The following is a 25,049-nucleotide window of genomic DNA, read 5'->3' as shown; positions in this document are numbered from 1 at the left end:
ACGGCGGTATGGCGATGTCTTCTTGAAGAACTAGCTTAGCGGAAAGAGAAGTGGCGCCGACGAGGGGCACGTCACAAGGAGGCGATAATTCGACTTCAGCACGTACACAATTGATGACGGCGTCATTTCGCGAAAGAAAGTCCCACCCAAGTATCACGTCGTGAGAACAGGACTGGAGAACCACAAACTCCACAATATAGAGAACGCCCTGAATAACAACTCGAGCTGTGCACGCTGCTGAAGGCTGAACTGGCTGCGCGCTTGCTGTGCGAAGACAAAACCCAGAAAGTGGCGTCGTAACTTTTCGTAAAGCGCGAGAGAGGCGTTCGTTTGGGACAGACACGGCTGCTCCAGTATCAATTAGCGCAACGGTAGGGACGCCGTCAACAGTAAGATCGACAACGTTCGAAGGCCACAATGGAGGACTTGTACAGATCGATGGTGACGCAGTTCTTGCCTCCTGAACTGCGGCGCTTAGTTTTCCTCTTGCGTGGGTGAAGGACGCCGACGCATGGGGGACAACGAGCGGCGACGCGGGGAAGGTGAACGACGTGTAAAGACCGGGCGCTCGGCTGGTGGCCTGTACGACTGCCGAATAAGATAAGTGTCGTGGAAAGGCTGCACGTTGGCGTAGGGAGGCGACTGCAGAAACTCATCAGAGTGCAGCATGCGGCGGCGGCAGAGTCGTACAACGTGGCCGGGAATACCGCAGGCATAACATATGGGCCTGTTGTCTTGCGTGCGCCAAGGATTAGTAAAGGCAGGAGCAGGTCGATGAACGGGACTATGAACGAGTGGTGGCGGCCGAGGATGTAGGGCAACGAGTGGTTGACGAGGGGGCTGCGCGGCGACGGATGCGTAAGTAGGTGGCGCGGCGCCAGGGTACAGCTGATGCTGCATTGGTAGAGCCTCAGCAACTTGAGGCTGCGCGGCGACGGTTGCGTAGGTAAGTGGCGCGGCGACAGGGTACTGCTGATGCTGCATAGGTAGGGCCTCAGCAACTTGCTCTTCAATAACCCGCCGGAGCGTAGGGGCGAGCTGTGTAGGAGGCTGTGAAGGCAGCGGCTGCTGTTGGGGTAGCTCAGCAAAGGGCATTAGAGAGAGCTGACGTGCAATTTCCTCCCGCACGAAAGCTTGGATTTGTGTGAGCAGGGGGGAGCGATCAGGGAGGACGGTCATGGAAGAGAGGGCCTCGTCAGCCACTGAGGGGCGCCTGGTCAAAGCGCGTTGCCTTCTCAAGTCGTCGTAGCTTTGGCACAAGTTTATGAGCTCTGCTACGGTGCGCGGACTCTTGGCGATCAACATTTGAAAAATGTCATCGGCGATGCCCTTCAAAATGTGCTTTAATTTCTCATTTTCGGGCATAGAAGCATCCACACGTTTGCTCAGGTCGAGAACCTCTTCGCTGTAACAGGTGAATGTTTCTCCGGGTTGTTGCGCTCGCTCTCGTAACCGCTGCTCGGCGCGCAACTTGTGGACGGCAGGGCGACCGAAAACTGCAGCGAAACTGGTCTTGAACGCGGACCAGGACTGAAAGTCGGCTTCGTGATTCTTAAACCACAGGTGAGCCACTCCCGCTAGGTAGAATGTGACGGCATTTAACTTGGCGGTATCATCCCATCGATTGTGCAAGCTCACCCGTTCGTACGTAGCCAACCAGTCATTGACGTCCTGTTCGTCCGTACCGCTCAAAACCGCTGGATGGCGTTGCGGGACAGCGCCAGAGCAGGCAATGGGGGGTGGCGGCGGCGTCGGCTGGCGAGAGTCAGGCATGACGGGAGGCAGAGTCCGAGACCGGAGTTCCAGGGTGTAGATGTTCTTGAGTACCCCGCACCTTCCACCATTTGTAATGGGTGCACTGAACAGTTCCGATGGTAACGTCTCTTCGTAACCGAGGAGGCAGGTGACGCAGAGCAGGAACAGCTGGTAGCTCGAACGGCTCACACTCGTGCCCAGCACTGGCGATCCGGCTGGCCCACTGGTTGCACAGCAGGCATGGAAGAGACGATCTGGATGGCCTTGTTCCTGTGCTCTTCTTCTTCATTACAGTATAAACATCCAGGCTTGTAGGCGAACTTAGGACGTGGCGGAATATAGATGCAGGCATCTGCACCACGATCGGAGCACTTGCTGCACGTGATGGTTAGTTGGAAGGCCGCGCTACTGAATTTTTGCCACGCTTGTACTTACGGCTAGTATATTCGTGTCAAAAAAAGCCATGCAAGTTTGTCGGAATAAGAAAACTTTTGAGGGGTTTGTTAAGTTTCTGTCCATTTGCACGTGGTCGGATGCATGATGTTATGAGGGTAAGCTTAAACTTGTCAGCTTCCTGTAATGATCGAAACATTTACGCTACTTAGACTATTGCTTGTTCGCACGTGATCGTTCTTTTTAGTCGATTTGTTATTAGTGGGACACGTTTGTCTATGTTAACTATTAAATTTGTGTTACGCGCCCGCCCTCACTGATTAACCCTGTCGCTTAAGCCGTCGGCTGCCGTTTACATTTAGGGCAACCGCGGTTGTGATAGCAATCGTAAAATAGCGTAAGGGTGAAATACGCGAAATTCTGTAGGCATTGGTATCAAGATCGCAGCACTGCTGCACGTGATAGCCGGCTGACCGCGCTGCTGCCTTTTCCCACGCATTTTTAGGTAGGTGTACGCTGTGTTAAAAAAAGGTAAAGTGTGGGCTTTAACATGCCAAAACCACTTTCTGATTATGAGGCACGCCGTAGTGGAGGACTCCACCTGGAGATCTTTAACGTGCACCTAAATCTAAGTTCACGGGTGTTTTCGCCTCCATCGAAATGCGGCCGCCATGGCCGGGATTCGATCCCGTGACCTCGTGCTGAGCAGCCTAGCACCATAGCCACTGAGCAACCACGGCGATTTATACGCTGTGTAAACACGTTCATGAAAATAACGATACTTTTGGCTGGTTACTTGTTGAACAGCTACTCATTGGCACGTTGCCGGATGCATGCTTGTATGATTGTGAGGTCATGCTTACGTGTCAACACTCTGTAACGATTGAAATGTTTACGCTACTTATTCGACTATTTCTCGTTCGCACATTGTATTGTCAGTAATCGGGAACGTTTGTCCCTGTTGACAGTTAAATAAATTTGACACGCGCCTTCGACGATTAACCGTGTCGTTTCAGCAGGGTCTGCGGCTGGCGTTTTCTGTGCGCAACCGCCATTGCAAGAGTAATCATAAAAGCGCATAAAGCTCTAAGAACTGAACTTTTGTAGGCATTTGTATCTCTAAGGCAGCACCTCTAAGATATTGTTGTTAGCCAACCGAGCTCCTTCGCGTTTCTTTCCCTTCGTATTTGCTATCATTTGTGCCAGCGTACGTTCAAATATGTGCGCGTGATTAGAAGATTGCGAGTTTCGTCCATCCCCATATTATCACTGGATTCTTAGTGAAACTACAGTCTACATTTCCCTAATTTCTTGTTTACTATTGTGATTGAAATTGCAGGGACACTCCAGGCGAAATTCTTCTGATGCGGCGTACGCATCGTACGTGCGCGGTAGGGGGGGGGGGGGTGGCTTCATGAGCGCTGTTTCCTTGCAGCTATAGTGTCGAAGGTTGCGTCAATTTAGCTTAGCAAGCTTGGGCAACGCGTTGTGGCTTGAAGCAGCAAGAAACCTTAGCTTGTCGCTGCTACTTCGCTTCAGCATGCCAGCGTTCCGATGGCGAGCTTCCCCTGTTAACGAGTGACATGTGTTCATGTTTGTCTTTGAGCATGACCACGAGGATGTCAGTTTAGTGAGAACGCGAAGGTTTCCTATAATTTACACTGGCGATAACACTTGCAGATGCTTAATTTACTTATTATAGCTGTCTGATAATTTGCTATCGCAATCACTGCTTCGGCTTTTGGGAGAAACTGTGCTATTGTTATTATTATCAGCACGTTTGACAAATCCATACTGACAGTGACATTAGGATAATTCCTTTTATCTTTGCACAGAGTTGAAATTACTATTTATTTTCTGGTGACTTTTAACCCAGCTAGTTTGTATAAAGCCCGAAAGAAGCAACGTTATTCTAAATACCAGCACATTGCTGTTAAATGTGCAGCTTTTTAACATGCACATAGTGGATAGTAATTTGCATATATATTCCTAATACGTCTTTCTTGCATACTTTACAGCCATACTGTGTGCTTTCCATCAGCCTGATGTCGCTTTGGGTCGACATCATTCTTCGTTGCTGCTCAGTACTGAAGCAAGCGCACATAAATCTGGTGACTTTCTTAGCTAACTTTCCTAGCACCTCTGATCTAAAGAGTGAATTTTCGCGTCTCCGATCGCTGAACTGATCTTGGAGCATGACTAGTAAATTGTGCAGCCGCCAACGCACCAGTGATCTGCCCTGTTCTACATTTGCAACCATGAATGAAAAGCTGCACCCATCAAGTGGTAACTTCCTTAGGGGTGAATGTACTCGTGAACTCTGGGATAACTTGTATCTGTAACTGTTAGTGCATGTTCACATGAATGTCCCACTAAATTTTTTAGTAGCTGTGAACTGCAATGCACTTTGTGTCAGCGACCACTGAAGCGAGCTTGCAACATGCTCTAGTAAATTGTGTAAACATCAAGCTAACTGCTATCTTTTCAGAAGTATCTGTATCTGCAGCCACAGAGGAACAGCCATAATCAGCCTCTGGTCACTTTCTTTAAGGCTGTGTCATACCCGGGACTTTTTAGGATGAATTTGTCTTAACAGAACTTCTTGCTGGAAAAGTTGGCATTATTTGATTATACCTATTCTTAAGGTGCCAAAAACAACACACAGCACACAAGAGAGGACCACGGGACAGACCATTTTCCTTTCGTATGCTGTGTGTTGTTTTCTGGCGCCTTAAAAATAGGTAGGATAAATTTGTATTTGTGTGACCACAAAAACAAGTCCACGCAAATCCTGTTAACTTTTGGTACATTTAGTCCGGGTGAACCCATACAATGAATTTGTATGGACGCTGCATGCTTAGCTGCCAACGTATCTGTGAATTCTTTAGCAGTATTTTGCAGCGACCAAGGAAGAAAGACCGCCTTCAGCTTCTGGTAATTCAATTGAAGGCCCCTGAATCTGCAAGCTCTAGAGGTGAATTGGTATTTGTGACCACTAAAGCACAGCAAGAATTTTGTTACTTCCAGTACCCGTGAACTCTGCTTGGTTTTGTGCTGAAACAAGTGTCTTGTAAATGCTTTTGTTCCTTTGAACTGTCCAGTTGTGTTCGTGTCCTTAACTGCTAAAGTGGGACTTTAGTAATTTCATTAATAACCAATTTAACTCCGAAATCTTTATTATTTCTATTGTGTGAGACCAGTGGAACAAGCCTCCAGAAAGCCTGAATAAAGTATCTTCCTTGATCGCTAAGACACCGGTGAAATTTTTAGCAAATTTCGCATTTATGTGCTTGTAACCCGTGAAGTGAGCCAGCACGCAGTAGGCCTTCTACTAACTTCCTTTGCGCCCCAACGTTACAAAGGGATTTTAAAATTCTTTTACTGGCCGAGGTGTATCTACAAAATATTAGCTCAACTGAAATTGTATCGTCGCTACTCGAAAATGTTTATTCTACTAACTTTCACCAGAATGTCTCATGAATGCAGAGTGCATTTGCAGTATAAATGGATGATCATACAGCAGCTGTTTATGTCTGCTACCGCTATCAAATACCTTCGTTAACACCTAATGTAGCTGTGATATCTTGAGCATAACTTGTTTTAGTGTGTGTAACTACTGAAGGCATCCTGCAGAAATGCTCTTGTAACTTCCTTATAGTGACACATATCTGAACTTTCCAGAAAATTCTGAGTTCATGTGCCTGCAACCATGGAACTGAGTCCACTGTAAGCCTCATTACAACTTCCGTAGTGGCCCCACTGCGAGTTCTTAGATTTTCTTGCTACCTAAAGTGCAGTTGTAAGCAGTTTGTAATAAAGCTTTTTGTGGTGCAGGAAAACTTATCGAGCTCTTTCAGCTCGTATAGAACATCGCTCTGCTAACTATCCCTTGCTGAGTATCCGTTTTAGCGCCATTCTTAGCCATCCGTCGTAAGCCGCCGCGATTTTCTACCAGCCAGCGCAAGCTCTAAGAAAGAGGAAGCGGACCAATCGCAGTCACTGGCACAATCTCATTCATCCCGTTATCTACTTTCACTCCACTTGCTGAGCTCCATCGAGACCTCCTCCATTTGAGCGTGCTTCTCGCATCATGTCAGCCAATAACATAAGAAATACAGCTCAGTGTAGGCAATGTTAAAGAATAGAAAGTTGGGCAAGTTGGTACGATAACATGATGTTACATTGTAGTGCGAAGGGACACAGACACAGACACAGACTTCCTGTCTGCTTCTAGTTTGCGTCCGCGTCCATTTGCGCTACAATGCAAGATTATGTAGGCAATGTTATTCATGTTGAAAGCGAACAAAACCGATCTGCTATGGAAAAAGACAACGTTTAATTGTACTGCGCTGACAACACTGCGGTTCAACGGCCGATGCTCGCATCCGCGGTTACGTAAGTTTGACGTCAGGTGATTGGAATTAAAACAGATTGGAATAGGTTCTCGTTATAGGGCCCCATTTGACGTTCACAGCCCAAGTTCTCTCGCACCATCAAGAATCTGGCGTCTGTCATGGTGTGAACTTTCTTCGAGTAATTGTGTTATACTTCGCTATCACTAATACAGCTTCACCTTTTCGGCGACCACTGCATCCTCTCTCACTCTCATTTTTACGATGAGTCCGAGTATAAGCGCTGCTGCGCATGACTGCTACTTATTCTGATTGCGAGGGAATACGCATTGGCCTCATTTAGGTAGCTGTGGGACTTTTAGACGGGGTTTTTTTAGCTGCACCAAATTCTTAAACATTACCTGTGGCAAATGGCACATTTCTAACCATCGATATAAAGTACTCGATGAGGCGGGCGTTGCATCCACGAGACATAAAAATCTTCTGCTCAATAATAACGTAATTACGCAAATTAACTTTTTTAAATTCTTTACTTTACACCACATATTTCTATGAATTATAGCTGCTGAGTTCGCATGAAGTATCCACTTGCAACGAATTGTCTGGACAGCGCCAGTTCCGACATAATAATTGTGAAAGTGTCCGTCGAAATGCATAGATGTTCAAGTTAATTTTGTGCGTCAACGCACAAAACAGCATTTTTTAAAGAAAAGTAACTGGAACACCACTGCATTTCGTCCGGCACTCTGATAATTAATATCTAAGAACTGGTGCCGTTTAGAGAATTCATTCCAAGTGGATACGCCGGGCGAACTCAGCGGCTATAAATCATACATTGATTTACGTGGCGTCAAGTAACACCTTCAAAAGGTAATTGGTTTAATTACATTAGTTTTTCAATTGAGCATCATGTGTTCTCATAGAAGTATCGGCCGCCTCATCGAGTAATTTAGATCAAGGGTTAGAATTGTGCTATGTGCGATTGGCAATATTAAAAAAAAATGGGTGGAGCTAAAAAAAAACACCCTGTATAAATTTATAACCTCTGCGTTCAAGCGGCCGTGCTTCTATCCCTAATACTAAATGTTGTAAGTTATTAGAAGAGCTTTATTTTTTCTTTGTCATGAGCCCTTAGCATTACGGCACTGAGACACATATTCCCGTGTACTTCCCACGCCGTTGATAAAGAGTTTGCTGAAGGGGTCACTCAAGTAAGCAATGTTTCTTGTTTTCAAGGTCAAAAAAGCACGCGAAGCAATTTCATGTGACGTGAACCTATAGCAACATATTTGTTCTCTAGGCATAGGCTATGCATACTATTAGAAATAATTGTTAGTTGCATAGCTACATCTCCGTAAAAATATAATAAACTTTGTCCTGTGTATATATAGCGCTTGTGTCGTGTGGTTCTTTTCTGTGTCCCGTTATTCACGCTGTATTCTAAAGAATATATTTAAATATGTTTTGTCTGCATTGTGTTTACAGCGGAACGAAAAAAAGTGGTGACATAAGACTGCGGTAACTGCCTCTGGTGATTCTAATTCACTCATCATGCTACTGCCAGAATTTGCAGAAATAAAGCGAAAGTATGAATTAAAAGCCGCGCACACGCGCGACAACAATGATGCGGCAAGCTTTTAGTAAAAGTGACATTTTAAGTTAAAAGGTAAAGACAACTAAACAGACACCTGAAGTGATGTGGGTGATAGAACACGTGCTGATACTTTAGGGAAGATGAGATTGGGCTTAGGCATCGCCATGGGGGCTCCCCCCCCCCCCCCCGTCCTCGTCTCCTCAAAACTTCGTAGGGTTCTGGGACCACGGAGCCCCCCTGCCCCGGACGTCGGCGCCTATGTTATGGCCTATGTGTTCTTGAAGTAATGAGTACTTGAATACGGTCTTTTCTAAGAATTACTCTAAAGCTTTTCAAAGCCTTATATGCAGGTAATATTTAATGTCAGTGGTTTGCTACGCACAACTGCAATTTTTAATGCAACTGCTCATTAAGGACAGTGGAATGTCATGTCTTCAAAAGTCTGCTGTGTTTAACAAGTTTTAATGTGGTAGTTAGTTTTCGAAAAATGAGAACAGCTAATCTTTCGTTTCTACAAAAGGGAGAAGTTCAATGCGGTGCTCGTGTGTTCGCGTTTCCCAAAGTTTTCTCGAATGCAAAAGTCGCGGCAACTGAAAACTGTGTAAGCAATTAAGAGGGAGGTTTTTACCAGACGGTCGTTGTCGTCGTAATTAAATAATATCAGGGAAGTCTGCAGCTGTGCTAAAGGTGTAGAACTTACCTTCTGAGGTGTCCACGAAATAGAAAATACCACAGTGGCTATGCTCTTCATAGTGAAGAAGTACATAATCCATGGTGCCATTCGTTTCCTCTATAAGGAATAAAAAAACATAGAATACACTAACGGAACGCAATAAGTTTCAGCCGTTTTGTGATAAGGACTATCACAAAGAACATCACAAAACAACTTTTTTAACTAAGAATAAACTTTAATATAAGTAAATAACGGGTATGAAGTTTCAAACATACGCGTATTTTCTGTTAGCGCATGTTATTCTTTACCTTCTCGGTATGAAAAGATACAATGCTTGAGCGCTCTTTTCGTAGTGATGATGAATTTCTCGTTTCAATAGTACTATCGATGTATTTCCTGTTTGTGTACTGATTTTTACATTTCCCGATGACGCTTTATCTCCAGTTTTGCGTTGTTCTAATACATTGCTCACTACTACATGCTTAGTGCTATTATCGACCTCAAAGAACATCATTTGTTTGCACTGTGCTCCTAGTGAATTACCGCGTACCTTTTGCCTATTTAGACATAATACGCTTTAGGACATTTATGTCGCCGTGCGGAATGGTATGAGGATTTTTGTGGGGCACGAACAAGCTCTTGTGGTAAGAGGATGTTCCTGCCTCTCCCGTAATGCAGGTGAATGTATAAGGATGAGCCAATGTACACAGGTGAGAGCTTGTTAACAGCAAAATTCCTACAACAGTATCCTCTACGGCCCCAAGTGACAAATGTAATAGGCAAGTTTTCTGCATAATGTCACGTTATAGTTACAGTCAACAACCACAATGGCACAACGCAAGTCGCGAAACTAAGTCGTTGCTGAGAAAGCCTGAGGTCAGCAATCCAATCAGCACTCAGCGCAATATAGCGGCGACCACACTAGTCGGTCACCGAAAATCTGATTTATGGATGAGAGGCGTTGGTTATTCATACATGACTCATTGAACCTTCCAAAGTAATTGTTGGCACTTGCGTAAGTTCTAGAATGTATACCGGTTTTGTTGTCGTGGAGGAAATCTGATAACACAATGCTCCGTGACGACATACACAGCTGATGGAACCAGCGATAGGATTTGAGAATGATCCGATAAAGAAAGGCGCGTCTTGCACTGGGTGATAACATTGAGCATGTTATAGCCGGCGAAAGATGGCCACCAAGAAAGGTAAATATGTACGCTGGGGAATGGAATGTAACCCACATTTGTTAATTAGTATGAACGTGGTATCGGTGATGGGTAAACTCAAAACAAAATAAACTATACTGATGGGCGACTTCAATGCCAGGGTAGGCAAGAAGCAGGCTGGAGAGAAGGTCAGTGGGGGAATATGGCATAGGCCCTAGGAATAGCAGGTGAGAGTTATTAGTAGAGTTTGCAGAACAGAATAATATGCGGATAAGGAATACCTTCTTCCGCAAGCGGGTTAACCGAAAGTGGACGTGGAGGAGACTAAATGGCGCGACTAGAAATGAAATAGTCTTCATACTGGACGTGGTCGGCAAGGTGCCTGCAGTGAGCATAGGATGGTAGCAATTCGAATTAACCTATACTTGAGGAGGGAACGGAAGAAACACGTACATAAGAAGTCAATCAAAGAGTTAGCGGTAAGAGGAAAACAAGAGGAATTCCGGATTAATCTACAGAACAGGTATTCGGCTTGAACTAAGGAAGCGGGCCTTAGTGTTGAAGCAATGATCGACAATCTTATGGGCATCAGTAAGGAGTGTGCAATAGAAGTCGGTGGTAACTCCGTTAGACAGGATACCAGTAAGCTATCGCAGGAGACGAAGAATCTGATCAAGAAACGACTATGTTTGAAAGCCTCTAACCCTACAGCTAGAATGGAACTGGCAGAACTTTGTAACTTAATTAACAAGCGTAAGACAGCTCACATAAGGAACTCTAATATGGATAGAGTTGAATATGCTCTCAGGAACGGAGGAAGCCTAAAAGCATTGAAAAAGAAACTACGAATAGGCAAGAATCAGTTGTATGCGTTAAGAGACAAAGTCGGCAATATCATTACTAATATGGATGAGATAGTTGAAGTGGCTGAGGAGTTCTATAGAGATTTATGTAGTACCAGTGGCACCCACGATGATAATGGAAGAGAGAAAAGTCTAGACGAATTTGGAATCCCACAACTAACGCCGGAATAAGTAAGGAAAACCTTGGGAGCTATGCAATGGGGGAAGGCAGCTGGGGAAGACCAGGTAAGAGCAGATTTGTTGAAGGATGGTGGGAACATTGTTCTAGAAAGACTGGCCACCCTGTATACACAATGCCTCATGACCTCGAGCGTAGCGGAATCTTGGAAGAACGCTAACATAATCCTAATCAATAAAATAGGGGACGCCAAAGATTTGAAAAATTATAGTCCGATCAGCTTAGTGTCCATTGCCTACAAAGTATTTACTAAGGTAATCGCAAAAAGAATGAGGAATACCTTAGACTTCTGTGAAGCAAAGGACCAGGCAGGATTCCGTAAAGGATACTCAACAATAGACCATATTCGCACTATCAATCAGGTGATAGAGAAATGTGCGGAATATAACCAGCCCTTATATATACCTGTGATTATTTACGAGAAAGCGTTTGATTTAGTCGGAACCTCCGCAGTCATGGAGGCACTAAGGAATCAGGGTGTAGACGAGCCGTATGTAAAAATACTGAAAGATATCTCTAATGGCTCTACAGCCAGCGCAGTGCTTCATAAAGCAAGCAACAAAATCCCAATAAAGAAAGGCGTCAAGCAGGGAGATACGATCTCTCCAATGCTATTCACAGCGTGTTTACAGGAGGTATTCAGAGACCTGGAGTGTAAAGAATCGGGGATAAAAGCTCACGGAGAATACCTCAGTAACTTGCGATTCGCTGATGATATTGCCTTGATAGTAACTGAGGAGACCATTTGCAACGCATGCTCACTGACCTGGACAGGCAAAGCAGAAGGGTGGGTTTAAAAATTAATCTGCAGAAAACTAATGTAATGTTTAACAGTCTTGGAAGAGAACAGCAGTTTACGATAGGTAGCGAGGCACTGGAAGTGGTAAGGGAATACATCTATATAGGGCAGGTAGGGCCCACGGATGCAGATCATGAGGCTGAAATAATCAGAAGAATAAAAATGGGCTGGGGTGCGTTTGGCAGACGTTCTCAAATCATGAACAGCAGGTTGCCACTATCCCTCAAGAGAAAATTGTATAACAGTTGTGTCTTGCCAGTACCCACGTATGGGGCAGAAACCTGGAGGCTTACGAAAATCGTTCTGCTTAAATTGAAGATGACGCAACGAGCTATAGAAAGAAGAATGGTGGGTGTAACGTTATGGGATAAGAAAAGAGCAGATTGGGGTGAGGGAACAAACGAGGGTTAACGACATCTAAGTTGAAATCAGGAAAAAGAAATGGGGGGGGGGCATGGGCAGAAGATGTAATGAGGTGGGAAGATCACCGATGGTCATTAAGGGTTACGGACTGGATTCCAAGGGAAGAGACGCGTACCAGGGGGCGGCAGAGAGTTAGGTGGGTGGATTCCATTAAGAAGTTTGCAGGAGCAACACGGCCACAATTAGTACATGAACGGTGTAGTTAGAGAAGTATGGGACAGCCCTTTGCCCTGCAGTGGGAGTAACCAGGCTGATGATGATGAAATGCGATTAGGTTTTGAACACCGACGCCCTAGCGTTATGTAATTCCAGCCTTAATATTATCTTAGTAGTTATCTCTCGCTCATCATTTTATTTGTTTGACAAATAAGAATGTAGGTATCTGTACGTGCGTACGCACAATTGTCTGAATGCCGTAGAGCAATCTCTCCCCCCACTTTACATAAGGACGATGACTATATAACTAATTTGCTCTGCAATAGCGCCACTTTAAAAGCGAGCCTAGCCGGCAGGCTCCAGCCAGCAATAACAACAACAACAACAACACACAAAAAGCAGGCTGCTTTAAATAGAACTAACGGAACATATTTTTGAATATTTGCGCATGCAGAACTAATTGAGTGGTTTTCAAACCAGCCCCAAATCTAGAAATGCTATTGAAACCGAATGGATTCTATTATGACCAGTGCTGAGATTCAAAGCTTCCCTATTCTCTCGCACTAGCACATTCTTTTGCAACACGTTTCAAAGAGAAATCCAGAATCGTCCTATGGCAATTATTGTCAGAATTGGCAGAGGCAGAAATAGACCCCTCATGATCATAAAAAATTTGGGAGACTGCAACACTTCCGGGGGGTACTGCGAAAGCACTAAAGGGAACACGTTGGGGGATTACGTGTTGGAATACATTGGGAAAGTATTAGAATTGAGTTTTGTGTCCTAATTTAGTTTCCGAATGAAGAGGCCCCAAACAAGGCGAGACAGAAACCTACCTAAAGTGCAATGTTCTTCAAAGAGGAAAAAAATGCGCTGCATTTGAACACCCCATGCCTATCACAGCCTCACTATTGGTACCCACAATATACAACCGACAAAAATACGGTGATGTTAGCGTGCAGCGTAAGACAGCGCTCGAGCATTCGCGTAGCTATATCAGCAACCCTCGTCATATCCACGCAGCAGGAGATACAGTGACAGTTTTACTAAAACAGCACCATGGACGAGGACCAAAATTACACAAACAACAGGATGAGGCTGAACTTTCAACTCACGTTTATTTCAATTGGCTGACACACTGCATACTGCAGATCACGAACACACACTGCTTATCAGGCACTCACTTGTCTGGGCCTGAAGTGCACTGTGTCCCGTCTTGTAAACAGTACAATATGTGGGGGCTATTACGACAGCCGCAGTAATTTTACCGAAGTGAGTGTTTTATTCAGAAAACTGAACACTAATATTCGCAATTTTTATCATCATCATCATTGTCATCACTATTATCACCATGATACGTAATGTTCACAGCAGAAGGAAGGCCTCTCCCTGTGATATTCAATTAACCCTTTTCTGTGCCAACTGATTACAACTAGCGCCTGCGAATTTCCAAAATTCATCACCCCATCTAGTCTTGTGCCGTCCTTAACTGCGCTTCCGTTATCTTGGCACCCGTTCTGTAACCCTATTGGTCCACCAGCTATCAAGCCTACGCATTACATGGCCTGGCCAACTTCATTTTTTCCTCTTAATGTCAATTAGAACCTCGGCTATCCCATTTGCTCTCTGATCCAGACAACTCTCTCCCTCTCTCTTAAAGTTACACCAAACATTCTTCATTCCATCGTTCTTTCGGTGGTTCCTTACTTGTTCTGGAGCTTAATTGTCACACTCCAAGTATCTTCCCCAAATATTATCAGCTGTAGAATGCATTGATTTTATACATTTATTTTCAATGATAGTTGTGAGCTTCTAGTCAGGATCTGAGAATGTCTGGTGAATGCGTTATAACCCATTTATATACTTATGTAAATTTCCTTCGTATCATCAGGGTCCCCTGTGAGTAATTGACCTAAGGAAATGTACTCCTTCAGTGATTCTGGAGGCTGAATGGCGATCCTGAATGTTTGTTCCTTTGACAGGCTATTTATCTTTATCTTTGCTTTCTGCATATTAATCTTCAAACCTACTCTTACACACTTTCTGGTAAGGTCCTCAATAACTTGTTGTCATTCGTCCACTGTGTTGCTGAGCTGGGAAATGTCATCTGCAATGGAATTTTGCGGGGACATTCACCGTTGATCCTCACTCCTAAACCGTCTCAGTTAAATAGATTGCATACTTCTTCCAAGCACGCAGTGAATTGCCGTGGATAGATTGTGTCTCCTTGCCTGACCACTTTCTTTATAGGCATCTTCCTACTTTCTTAGTGGAGAGTTAAGGTGGCTGTGGAATACTTGCAGATATTTTCCAAGATATTTACGTAATCTTCCTGTACATGTTGATTACGTATTATCTTTACGAGTCTTGTTATCTGTGCTGACTCAAATGGATTTTCGTAATATATCAAAGTCCCACAGAGAGCCTGATTGTTCTCTGCAGATTTCTCGGCTGCCTGATTTAGGACCTGCATGCGATCCACTGCACAATATTCCTTCCTGAAGCCTGCCTGCTCTTTTAGATAAGGAAGTCAAGTGTTACCCTTGTTCTACAGGAAATTATCATCGTGAATGTTTTCCACAAAACTGGAAGTAAGCTAATGGGACTGTAGTTTTTTTCAATTCATTAACGTCTCCATTTTTTATGGATTAGTATTATGTTGTCATTCTTCGAGTTTTCTGGGACCCTTGAAGTCGTGACACATTTTGTATAAAGGGGCACAAGCTTCTCAAGCATGATGTCTCCTGCTTCTTTGATTACATCGATAATTATTCTAACTTCTCCTGCCGCTTTTCTCCGTTTCATGTCTTGCACTGCCCTTCAAACTTCATCACTAGGTATAGAAGGAGCTTCTGTAACCTCTTCATTACTACTTTAACTGGAGCTTTCATGGCTCCTGTTTGTACTGCACTGGTCATTACCGAATTATTCCACTGCTTTTACTATATCTTCAAGATTTCTAGTTATATTACCCTGCTCATCTTTCAGTGCATACATTATGGCTTGTACTATCCCAAGTTTTCTTGATTTCATGCTGCATCCATGTTTTACTGATTCCTCAATCTTCCTCACGTTATAATTTCGAATATCCCTTGTTTTCTCGTTGTTGGTGAGTTTCGACAGCGCCGCAAATTCTTTATTGTCTCTTGAGTTGTAAGCTTTCGTGATTTGTCGTTTCTTTTTTATGCATTTCTTTGCTTGGGAGAGCTCACCTACTGTTTGCCTTGGTGCCTTACATCCCAATTTTATTGCTGATTATGAAACCAGCCTAGTTAGAGTTTCATTGATTACCTTTATGTCATCATCTCTCTCTTGTAAGGCTGCATATTCGTTTGCAAGTACCAGCCTGAATTTGTCTGCTTTTACCAATACCGCGAATATGTTGGCCTGTTTCTTTTGTACCAATTTTACTCTCCCTCTCATCGTATTGAGCCTAATCCTTGACCTCATTAACCTATGATCACTGCACTTTGGCCTACCTAACACTTCTACACTTCGCACTAAGTAGGGATCGGCGGAAAGTGTGAAATCTATTTCATTTCTTGTTTCACCATTCGGGCTTTTCCAGGTTCACTTTCTCTTCTACGCTGCCTAAAGAAGGTCTTCATTATTCGCAACTTATTCCTTTATGCGAATTCTACCAGCATCTCTCCTCTACCGTTTCAAGAATCGACGCAGTAGTTACCAATTGCTTGTTCACCAGCCTGCTTGTTCCCCATGTTTGCATTGAAGTCGCCCATGAATATAGTATACTGAGTTTGCACTTTTCTCATCGCTAACTAAACATCTTCATAAAGCTGTTCTACCTCATCTACATCATGAGTGGATGTTAGAGGTTAGGCTTGTCATACCTTTAATCAATATCTCTCATTAGGTCTAATTACGACTACTGCTACCCTCTCATTTTGCTGCAGAATTCGTCAATGTTACCCTCTATTCATAATCCTTGTGGATGACGTAGTAGTGCTGCGGAAACCCGCAAGGTGGAGAGAAGTAATGAATAAAGGGAAAATCAGACATCCACCCGTTCGTAGCAATTGCTACAAAGGAAACCCATACGGGTTCCTCGAAAGAAAACGCCTCATAGTTGAAGAAAAATTCGTCTTGGTCCGGGACTCGAACCGGGGACCACCGTTTTTCCGGGGCAGCCGCTCTACCATCTGAGCTAACCAGGCGGCTAGCAGATGGCAGGGCGAAGTCGAATTTGTCGACAACACGAAGCAATGGCAAGTGTTTGACGTAGTAGTTGTGCAGAAACACGCAAGGTGGAGAGAAGTAATGAATAAAAGGCAAATCAGACACCCACCCGTTCGTAGTAATTGCTACAAAGGAAACCCATACGGGTTCCTCGAAAGAAAACGTCTCATAGTTCGTCTTGGTGCGGGACTCGAACTCGGGACCACCGCCTTTCCGGGGCAGCCGCTCTACCATCTGAGCTAACCAGGCGGCTAGCAGATGGCAGGGTGAATTCGATCTTACCGACTTAAGATATGAAAGAGAGGGAAGAAAACCGAGGATTTGAATTTCTACCTATGGCAACCGAGCAACCGAGATAGCTAAGTCAGATAACCCTGTATGTGGCGAGTCCAACCTATGGCGGAGACGTCTAGCCTAGATGATCATACATGCCTAAAAACTGTCTTCGTTTATCTGGGATAAAAGGGTTTAGTTTTATATCAAATAGGTTGCACAATATGGCATTATCTTTAAATGGTTGTAACCGCGTGGTTCCGGAAAATGACGTGAGCAGGTGACTGTGAACACGGCGAAGTACACGGCCCGAAAACCACGAATCACTTACGCACGAGGGTATACCCACAGGCTTGTATTGTTGAGGAATATTGTTTTTCTTTTTCTTCAACTGCTCTATGAATAATATTATTGATTTCCACAGCATAATCACTGCTGCACAAGACAGGTGTCTTGTGAGGCTTGTCTAGTAAAACTGTCCTGCCCCCTACATTTTCCAACAATCGATCTCTACTTTTATTGATTCGCGCAAAATCCGCTCGTTCCATTGAAAAGGTTTTGGCCAGTAGGTGACCAGAAAAGGTCACCTACTGTCTGCAAATAAGGAATGCCCATATATGATAAGTAATGTTACAGAAGCAATCAGACCCACGTGTGTGCAGTTAGAGATTGTGTCAGCGCCGCTTCCATTGTACAAGTTCACGCATAAATATAGTTAGAAATATTGCAATGTTTTCCTTGCTTTTTACGATGGCTAGCATTCTAAGGATACTTTCTTTGCCGTTGTTAGCTTTATAATGGCGTAAATAGCATTCGTAATCCACAAAGCGTTACAAAGATACCATGGAACTACTCACCTTTTTTTTCACGGACAATGATTTTTGGCGTCTGCTGGTCCCCAGAGCCCATAGACAGCCTCGAGTACAAGTGATTATAGTACACCCTGAAATAATGGCCGAAAACACGTGGTTGTACAAGCTATGATTACAAATTTACCATGTGGTAATACTTGCCAAAGTATCCTTGAAAGGCCATATGATTTCACCGTCCTCTTATTCCAAGCCGATTTGTGTCCATAAAAAAATAAGCAATTAAACCTGCGAGGGTATTCTAAACCAACTTTGCTATGACCACGTATTGCAGCTGCGTGCTTGTTCGTCTACATAATATGGAGACGGCCGAGGCAGAAGTTTTCTTTCTTTGGGAGTTGCAATCACATTTGAATGCTTGTCAAGTTACAAAACTTATTAGTACTGTATAGAACCGTGTCCTGAATTATCGAAACCTAACGCTGAATAAGGAGGAATGTGCGGTTCAGGTACTTCGTTAAGAAGTTTCAGAAATTGAGAATCCTAAATTGGGGCAAACTGAAGACTTACAAGAACATAAAAAATTAAAGAAAGAATAACGGTAAACTCGTACAGAAAAAAATGAGTTTTGGGAAACATAAAACCGCTTGTGGGCACCATTTCTAAAACTCCCTATTTCATGCACACTATTTGGACTATAATTTTAGTGAAACAATTCAACTTCAATTTTTCCCACGCTTCGCTATTGAGCGGGCCTATACCATGTAACCTGTATCACCAGGATTGGCCACTAGGCATGGCAGATAAGTAGACTAGATGAATAGAAAAGACAGATAGATGGATTCACAAGAAGTGGGCTTCAATCATTGTAGCAGCTGTAGTACACACCCTCGTCCCTCTTCGGGACTCCTGTTATCGATGCTGCACGGGCTTCGATTTGATGAAAGGCAGGAATTCCGCGAAATGAGTAATTTAAGTGGTCAGACATTGCCCCACGTATTCTTGTCTGCTGGGAGTCAGCATTACAAGGTGTGATTGTTCAAATGAACAATAGACTCGAATTCTGTAAAACAAGATGCAGCAATCTGAAAATATGACAATTGATTAACGTGCAGATGTTACACGTGGCCAACTTAACGGATGCCTTGAATTCAATGAAAAAATTGTTTTCCTGAGAAATATTCTAGAATGCTCTGCTGACAGTACGTTGTTCTAAGGGGTATTGCTGACAATACGATCAGTCTGCTTGTATACAAGAATGTTGTCAGCACTTACACCATCCTTTTAAAACGGCGTTGCAGGAACAAGCGAAAAGCCAGCGACTGCACATGTACTTCACAAACCTTCTCAACCCAGTTGTAACGTAGTCTTGCGAAGAACTTACAAATCAGCCCTTTCGATGCGACAGCCTACCCTGCAGTGTTAGTCGTGTGTTCAAGGCACTGCCTGTCATACCTTTGAACCTGATGCCGCAAAGATCGTCCGCGAAATACCTGACAAGTTCAGTCTTCAATCGTTTGGCCCGCTGCGCTGTGGTCAGTCCGATTATGCACCTATTGCTGCACCTTTTCTCGTGTACTATTTTTCACATCTTTGTATTCTGTCTGACTGGCGCTTCCCGCTAGGACAAAGTGACCTATTTCAAATGCTGACACACTGGTCACACCACACGCCGACTGCCGGAAATGTTGACTTTCTCGGCACCGAATGCTATTGTCACCTTCTCCTGTCCCTCCAGTCCTTCCTTCAGCTTTCCGACGCCGATTGTGTGTCCAGTTCTTGTGGCACATACGGGAAGTTGCCGGTACGGCCAGCCCCCTTATTCGCCCCGCTAAATATGCTTTCAGTTAACCAACACGCCCCAAAAATGGAAAATGGCAATGCCCTCAATCTGTTTCACCTCCGTCTCACTGTGCTTTTTTACTGACCTATTCGCCCCACTACTGACCAGAGCACTAGACAGTTCCCGTTACGAAGGTAGAGCTGCATTAGATAACTTGCATACACACCTTCTCTTGATATTCATTACGAAGTGGACATCTTGGACGTTCATGCTTCGTGCTGAACCCCTCTGATGCTCATGCAAAGGTCTCCTGCAAGCACGTTTATCTGCGCTAGGGCGCATGGATTTATTTTGATTGCTGCCCTTCGCGTCGGCAGAAGGATGCTTATATGCCTGCGCTTAACAAATTTGTACGAGTCGCCAATGGCGAGTTTAGGCACTATTGTCGGCGTGTGCCCTGCCGCAGTCGCCGATAGACAAAATGTTGTTCTTTTCCCTGGGACAGAACATTTGCCACACAAACGTCTTGGTTTTCTGTCCACCAATTCTGCTCTCATTGGGCGTTTCGCCACCTACCTTCGCCTTGCCTTGGCTCTTCTGTGGTACCCAAGCACGACCAATTAAGGCACATATATTTTCCGAGGCTTCCTGGGTGCCAATGGGCGGCCGGCGAACGATGGGCGAACGCGCATACTTCAAGCCGGTAACACCAGGATTGCTGAAAATTTGCCCCCTGTATATTTCGGCGCGTGGACCATGGCCCGTAGCAGCACGGTGATCAGCTGTCACCACAGCGCATGCGCTGATATGGAGTGTAAGCGTATACTTTTAATGTGTAAGCATTCTTTAGCGAGTACCCCACCGAAATCTGTCCGCCCTGTGAAGCCTTATATCTCCAACGAAAAAGCATCATTGTTCAAGTTAACGCATGTACGTTATAACAGTGTAACAGCAGGTGATTGGAAGCGTTAGAAAACAAAAAGAAGACTGGGCCCGTATTCGCAAAACTTTCTTACGCTAAAAGCGTTCGCGCCGACCAATAGTGATGTTGGGCATATTATTAGCGAAGGCGATCAGGCAATAAAAACAGCAGTTACGAACGAGAAGTTTGTCAATTCGGACCCTGGTTACGTTGCCGTCGCTGCGTAAAGCTCGTAAAAAAAGCAAAATATAGAAGCTAACACATGTAATCGGCGTAATAGTGTACCAGTATATTATTGGTAACGTTAGAAAAAAAATATTCTGGGGTCGCCGTCGCAGCGTCAAGGTTGTAACAAAAGAGAAAACTGAAAAAAGAAAGAAAAGAGACCTTCGGTGTGGAAAAAAATGACGGTTGTGATGGCGTGTTAGCTCAGTTGACACATTAAATCTGCGACATAACTGCATAATTGGTCAAGTTAACACGTGTAGTCGTTATAGTAGTGTAACATTAGATGATTGTTATCGATTGGTAGACATGCATACGCTAGCTAAATAAGTGAACAAGAGCGAAGTAGCAGTCGAGCTAAAAAATGCTTACGCAGTAGTAGAAAATTCTCAGAATTCCTGTAGCATTTTCGCTTGGCGAAGGCGCACACTCAGGACATTCTTTACGATGCACCCGTACTGCAGGCCAGCATGCTGCCTGTCAGCCCCGACAGAGCGCAATGCACGCTTGTATGGCAGCTCCGGCATGAAATGAGGGCATGCTTTATTCCCGCGCTAAACAAGTCAAAGCACGCTGAGCGTCGCCAGTCATGCTCACTGCACCACGACGCTAGAATGTATGTCGTCAACTTTATGCCGGCGTAGCGTAGCTGCATCGTGCGTGACGCGTGTACGTGCTCTGTCGGGCTATGTTCGCAACATTAGAGCCGCTTAGGCTGCATCGAGCTTATTCGCCGGCCAACTGATGATTTGGCACATGTCGATGTGTTCTGCCCAGCTGTACCTCATTCTGGCTGCGCGATTACACAAATTCCTGACTTTTTTAATGTTTACTTGTTTTCTCATCCGTCCGGCCCTTGCCCATCCGCCTGCGCAGAGCAGCCAACCTTAACTTCAGCTCATTAACCTCTGTGACTTTCACCTCTTGTTTTCGCTCTTTCGTTCACGCACGGTGTTACTGTTTTGCACACTGCACTGACAAATCAATGGCAGCTGCACCTATTTTTTTCTTGTAAATGTTGAGATAATTACGCAGACTTCTACGCAAATCATCTCATTGGCTGACTTTTGCACTCTGCAGGGGCGCCAACGCTATAGGCTTTCTCAGTGCATGGCTCCGTCAGTCCAAACTACGCCTGAACTTCATCGCATTGCGGTGGCGAGGGCTTTTAGAACTTGATTGCCACTGCTATTCCGCCTTTTCAATCACAAGCTATTTCAGATTTGGTGATTTGCACATTTGGTAACGTGTTTGTGCAAAGTACCTGTATGAAAAGATTGCGAGGTTTATGTGTGCATGTAGGCATGGCTGCTGCAAAGATGATTTAGTGAAGTTGCTCTCTCTGTCTGCACCAGGGCCCTAGACGATCGCAAGCATGCCGTCATACAAAATACTAAGTGCCTTTCAGTCTAACTCCATCCGAGAAGGTCGATTCCACGTCTGAGTGGTTTGAATAACCATCGTCATCACAGTCGCCGCGGTGGCGTAGTAGGTTTGATATTGTGCTGCTCAGCATGAGGGCGCGGAATGAAATCCTGGCTGCGGCCGCCGACGGAGCTATGGGTACGAAATGTAGAACACCCGTCTAGCGTGCAATGTGCACGGTAAGGAACCTCGGCTGTTCGATCTTGTTCTGGATCCTCCCACTACGGCGTGGCCCTTAATGATATCGTGGTTTTAGAATGAAAACCCCGAGAATTTACTTCATTATTTTACCTTGCATATCCAGGTATCTTACAGCGGACCTGTAAAGCCTTTCGTAGGTCCGTTTCGTGCCGACAGAAAATTCGGCGCAGCTGTGCGTCACCGAGCCTTGCAACCACCTCGCATCGCACACGTGCGTAGGTCTCGCCGTGGCATGCGTGTGCTTCCCTCTACCCAGCCGAGGAGGAGCAAGTGTTCGCTTAGCAATGACGTCACTGATATGCTAGAAAGGTCTGAGCAGCCGGCGCCCTGACAGACTTGTCGCTTCTCTCGTCTCGTGAACACGCATGCACAGATACCACGGGACGAGCCTAGATAATTATCCAGCGTGTGCAACCTGGACGGCCGGTTGAGTTTTATACCAATGTTATATGTATTAGAAAGTTGTAAGTGCTTGAACATTACTATCCTCTACGACCGCGTCGTTCCCTCCCAACGTTTATTGCATGCGGACATGGCTATGTCCCACCTTCTGGGGTGCAACCTCGTGCGGTGGCGAGTGCTGTGGCTAAGCAGCGCAATGAAACATGTACACTCGAAATAAGGAACAAGAGAAGGGCGCTGACTATCGACTAAACGTTATTGGTACGTGCACGAATACATAGTTTGAACAGCATCACTTTTATGCCCTACCGTAAGAAACAGCAAACCAAGAAAGAGTACGAATGTTCGGTAACCTACGTCTCTAACTCCTCCGGCTACCAAATAGATCAAAGCTTCGCTTACGCACTAATTAGCCGCTTTAATAATATGGCGCAACTCGGTTATCACTTTAGTGAGATCTAGCTTATGCTTAACCAACTCGGTATTTCACGTTAGCTTAGGATGGCACCAGGACGAGCAGCAGTGCATGTTCCGATGGGTTAAAGCGCTGTTAATATGATTAGCATTCTTTCTTTACTTGAGATGTTCGTCTGTCTGTCTGTCTGTCTGTCTGTCTGTCTGTCTGTATGTCTGTCTGTCTGTCTGTCTGTCTGTCTGTCTGTGCATTCGTTCATGGATGGATGGAAACAAGTTTATTTAAAATGCCCACTTTTGTGTCTTGAGGTCGGCAGCGCACTTCGACATAACAGCGACCATAGCTACTGCCATTTTAGCTGATATATCTGGACACGTCCACAACATGTTTGAGAGCGTCACTCTAGTTGCCTGACAACTTGCAAGGAGCACACGGGTACTGCGTGAGGCAAATGTGCGCAGTCGCGACAGATTTGGGAACGTTAGTGTTTGCAGTTGCCGCCAGACGACTGCCTGGCGACGTTTCAGTTTGGGCTGAGGTGGGGGAAATATCCGCCTGCTTAGCTTGTAGTGCTTGGTGATGTCGTTGCACCTGACTAAGCGCCTCGCATGTTTGTAGCCAGGAGTTCCAAATTCAGAGGGGATCTCTGATTCTGCGCGACGGGTCAGTTCTCCCGCAGAGCGGTGTGCTACCTCGTTCAAGTTATGGGCGCCCTTCGCGGTGGGGGTGGCGCCGTAAGCTGGGAACCACACGATTGCGGTGGTATCGAAGTGCTGTCAACCAGCTTTTCTTAGGCTCAGAAGAGCTTCGGAAGATATGCGCTAGTGTGCGTAGTTACGAACTGCGGTTGCAAGTTGCTAAGAACTACCTCGCATTCATTCATCCTCTTCCGACAGCACAGAAGCCCAAGTTGTCTTGCAGCTAGGACGACTGAGTATGCGGTCGTTTCTTCACCCCCATTCAAGCTTGGTCGTACGACTCTCGTCATACCGTCGTCGTCACGCCTAGTACGCCGACCAAATGGCTTAAGTTGTCTAGTACGCACCAGCGCTTGTGGTGTGTTTGTCTTCTCTGTGTCGTCGTTGTTGCGCTGCTTTCACCTTTATTGATCCCGCTTATGCAACTAAGCCAGCGTTGAACATTGGACGCTGCACTAGCTTTATGCTACCGAGGACGCTAGGGGGTTACGTGACGTGCGTATGTGTTTGCATGAGCTCCACCAAGCGAAGTTCACCTACTTGGTGCAATGTACTTTTCCCTCACAATTTTTATTGGAACAACTCAGGGAAGTTACAAGGAGCGGATGGATGCCGCATTTATCACGTTAGGCCCACTGAAACCTTTTTTGTGGGTCCCTTCTCCGACATCGAGGGTTAAGCCTATTTTGGCTCAACACAACATCGGCTCCGCTGTAGTGTGGGAAGGTGGGAAGGCGTGGCCGCTCGTTTGGCCTACCGCCAACAACGTTCTAGAACATTCCACCATGCCTTACGAGGCAATGGTAGAGGGCGAACAAATCTTCAAAGACGCCGAGTCCAACAGCTGGATTACCGCTGACAGCGGAACGCGGACAAAACCTGCATCGAGAACGAGATGCGAAAGGCAAGGTAAAAAGGCTCCTACGTTGGCGCCATACAAGCCGGCCAGCTAAGAAAGGTTGCCCCATCCTCTAGGCTACCATCATCATCATAATAATAATAATCATCATCATGGTTACACTCACTGCAGGGAAAGGCCTCTCCCATACTTCTCCAACTACCGCGCTCATGTACTAATTGTGGCAATGTTGTCCCTGCAAACTTCTGCAGGTCAGTGAGCATGCATTGCAGTTGGTCCGCTGAGTTACTAAGCAAGGCAGTATTGTCGCGCATACCCTGCTGAAGTATACACGCTGAATGGGGATCCAGGCGTTTGTACTTCACGAAACATATCCATTGACGCGCAATCCCGAACGAACCTTGGTGTCTTCTCTTTCAGTCCTTTTACTGTGCCACACCATGTGGCACTACCCCCTCTCCAAAAAATAATAAAAAATGAATCAAAAC

The 25,049-nt window shown here is 45.2% G+C and overlaps 1 protein-coding gene across 3 annotated transcripts in view; it reads right to left on the bottom strand.

Moving 5' to 3' along the window:
- LOC142584940 (uncharacterized) overlaps positions 1–25,049 on the bottom strand; it is a 139,667-nt gene that overhangs the window by 23,713 nt on the left and 90,905 nt on the right. For all 3 annotated transcript variants that reach the window (XM_075695306.1, XM_075695304.1, XM_075695305.1), the window contains 2 exons: positions 17,680–17,765; positions 8,795–8,884 (listed from right to left, as the gene is read on the bottom strand). In XM_075695306.1, the coding sequence (XP_075551421.1) occupies positions 8,795–8,884; positions 17,680–17,765 (176 nt within the window). The remainder of the gene's footprint in view (positions 1–8,794; positions 8,885–17,679; positions 17,766–25,049) is intronic.

Source organism: Dermacentor variabilis, chromosome 6 (genome assembly GCF_050947875.1).
Source record: "Dermacentor variabilis isolate Ectoservices chromosome 6, ASM5094787v1, whole genome shotgun sequence".
Taxonomy (NCBI): Eukaryota; Metazoa; Arthropoda; class Arachnida; order Ixodida; family Ixodidae; genus Dermacentor; species Dermacentor variabilis.
This window is presented reverse-complemented; position numbering and strand designations above follow the sequence as displayed.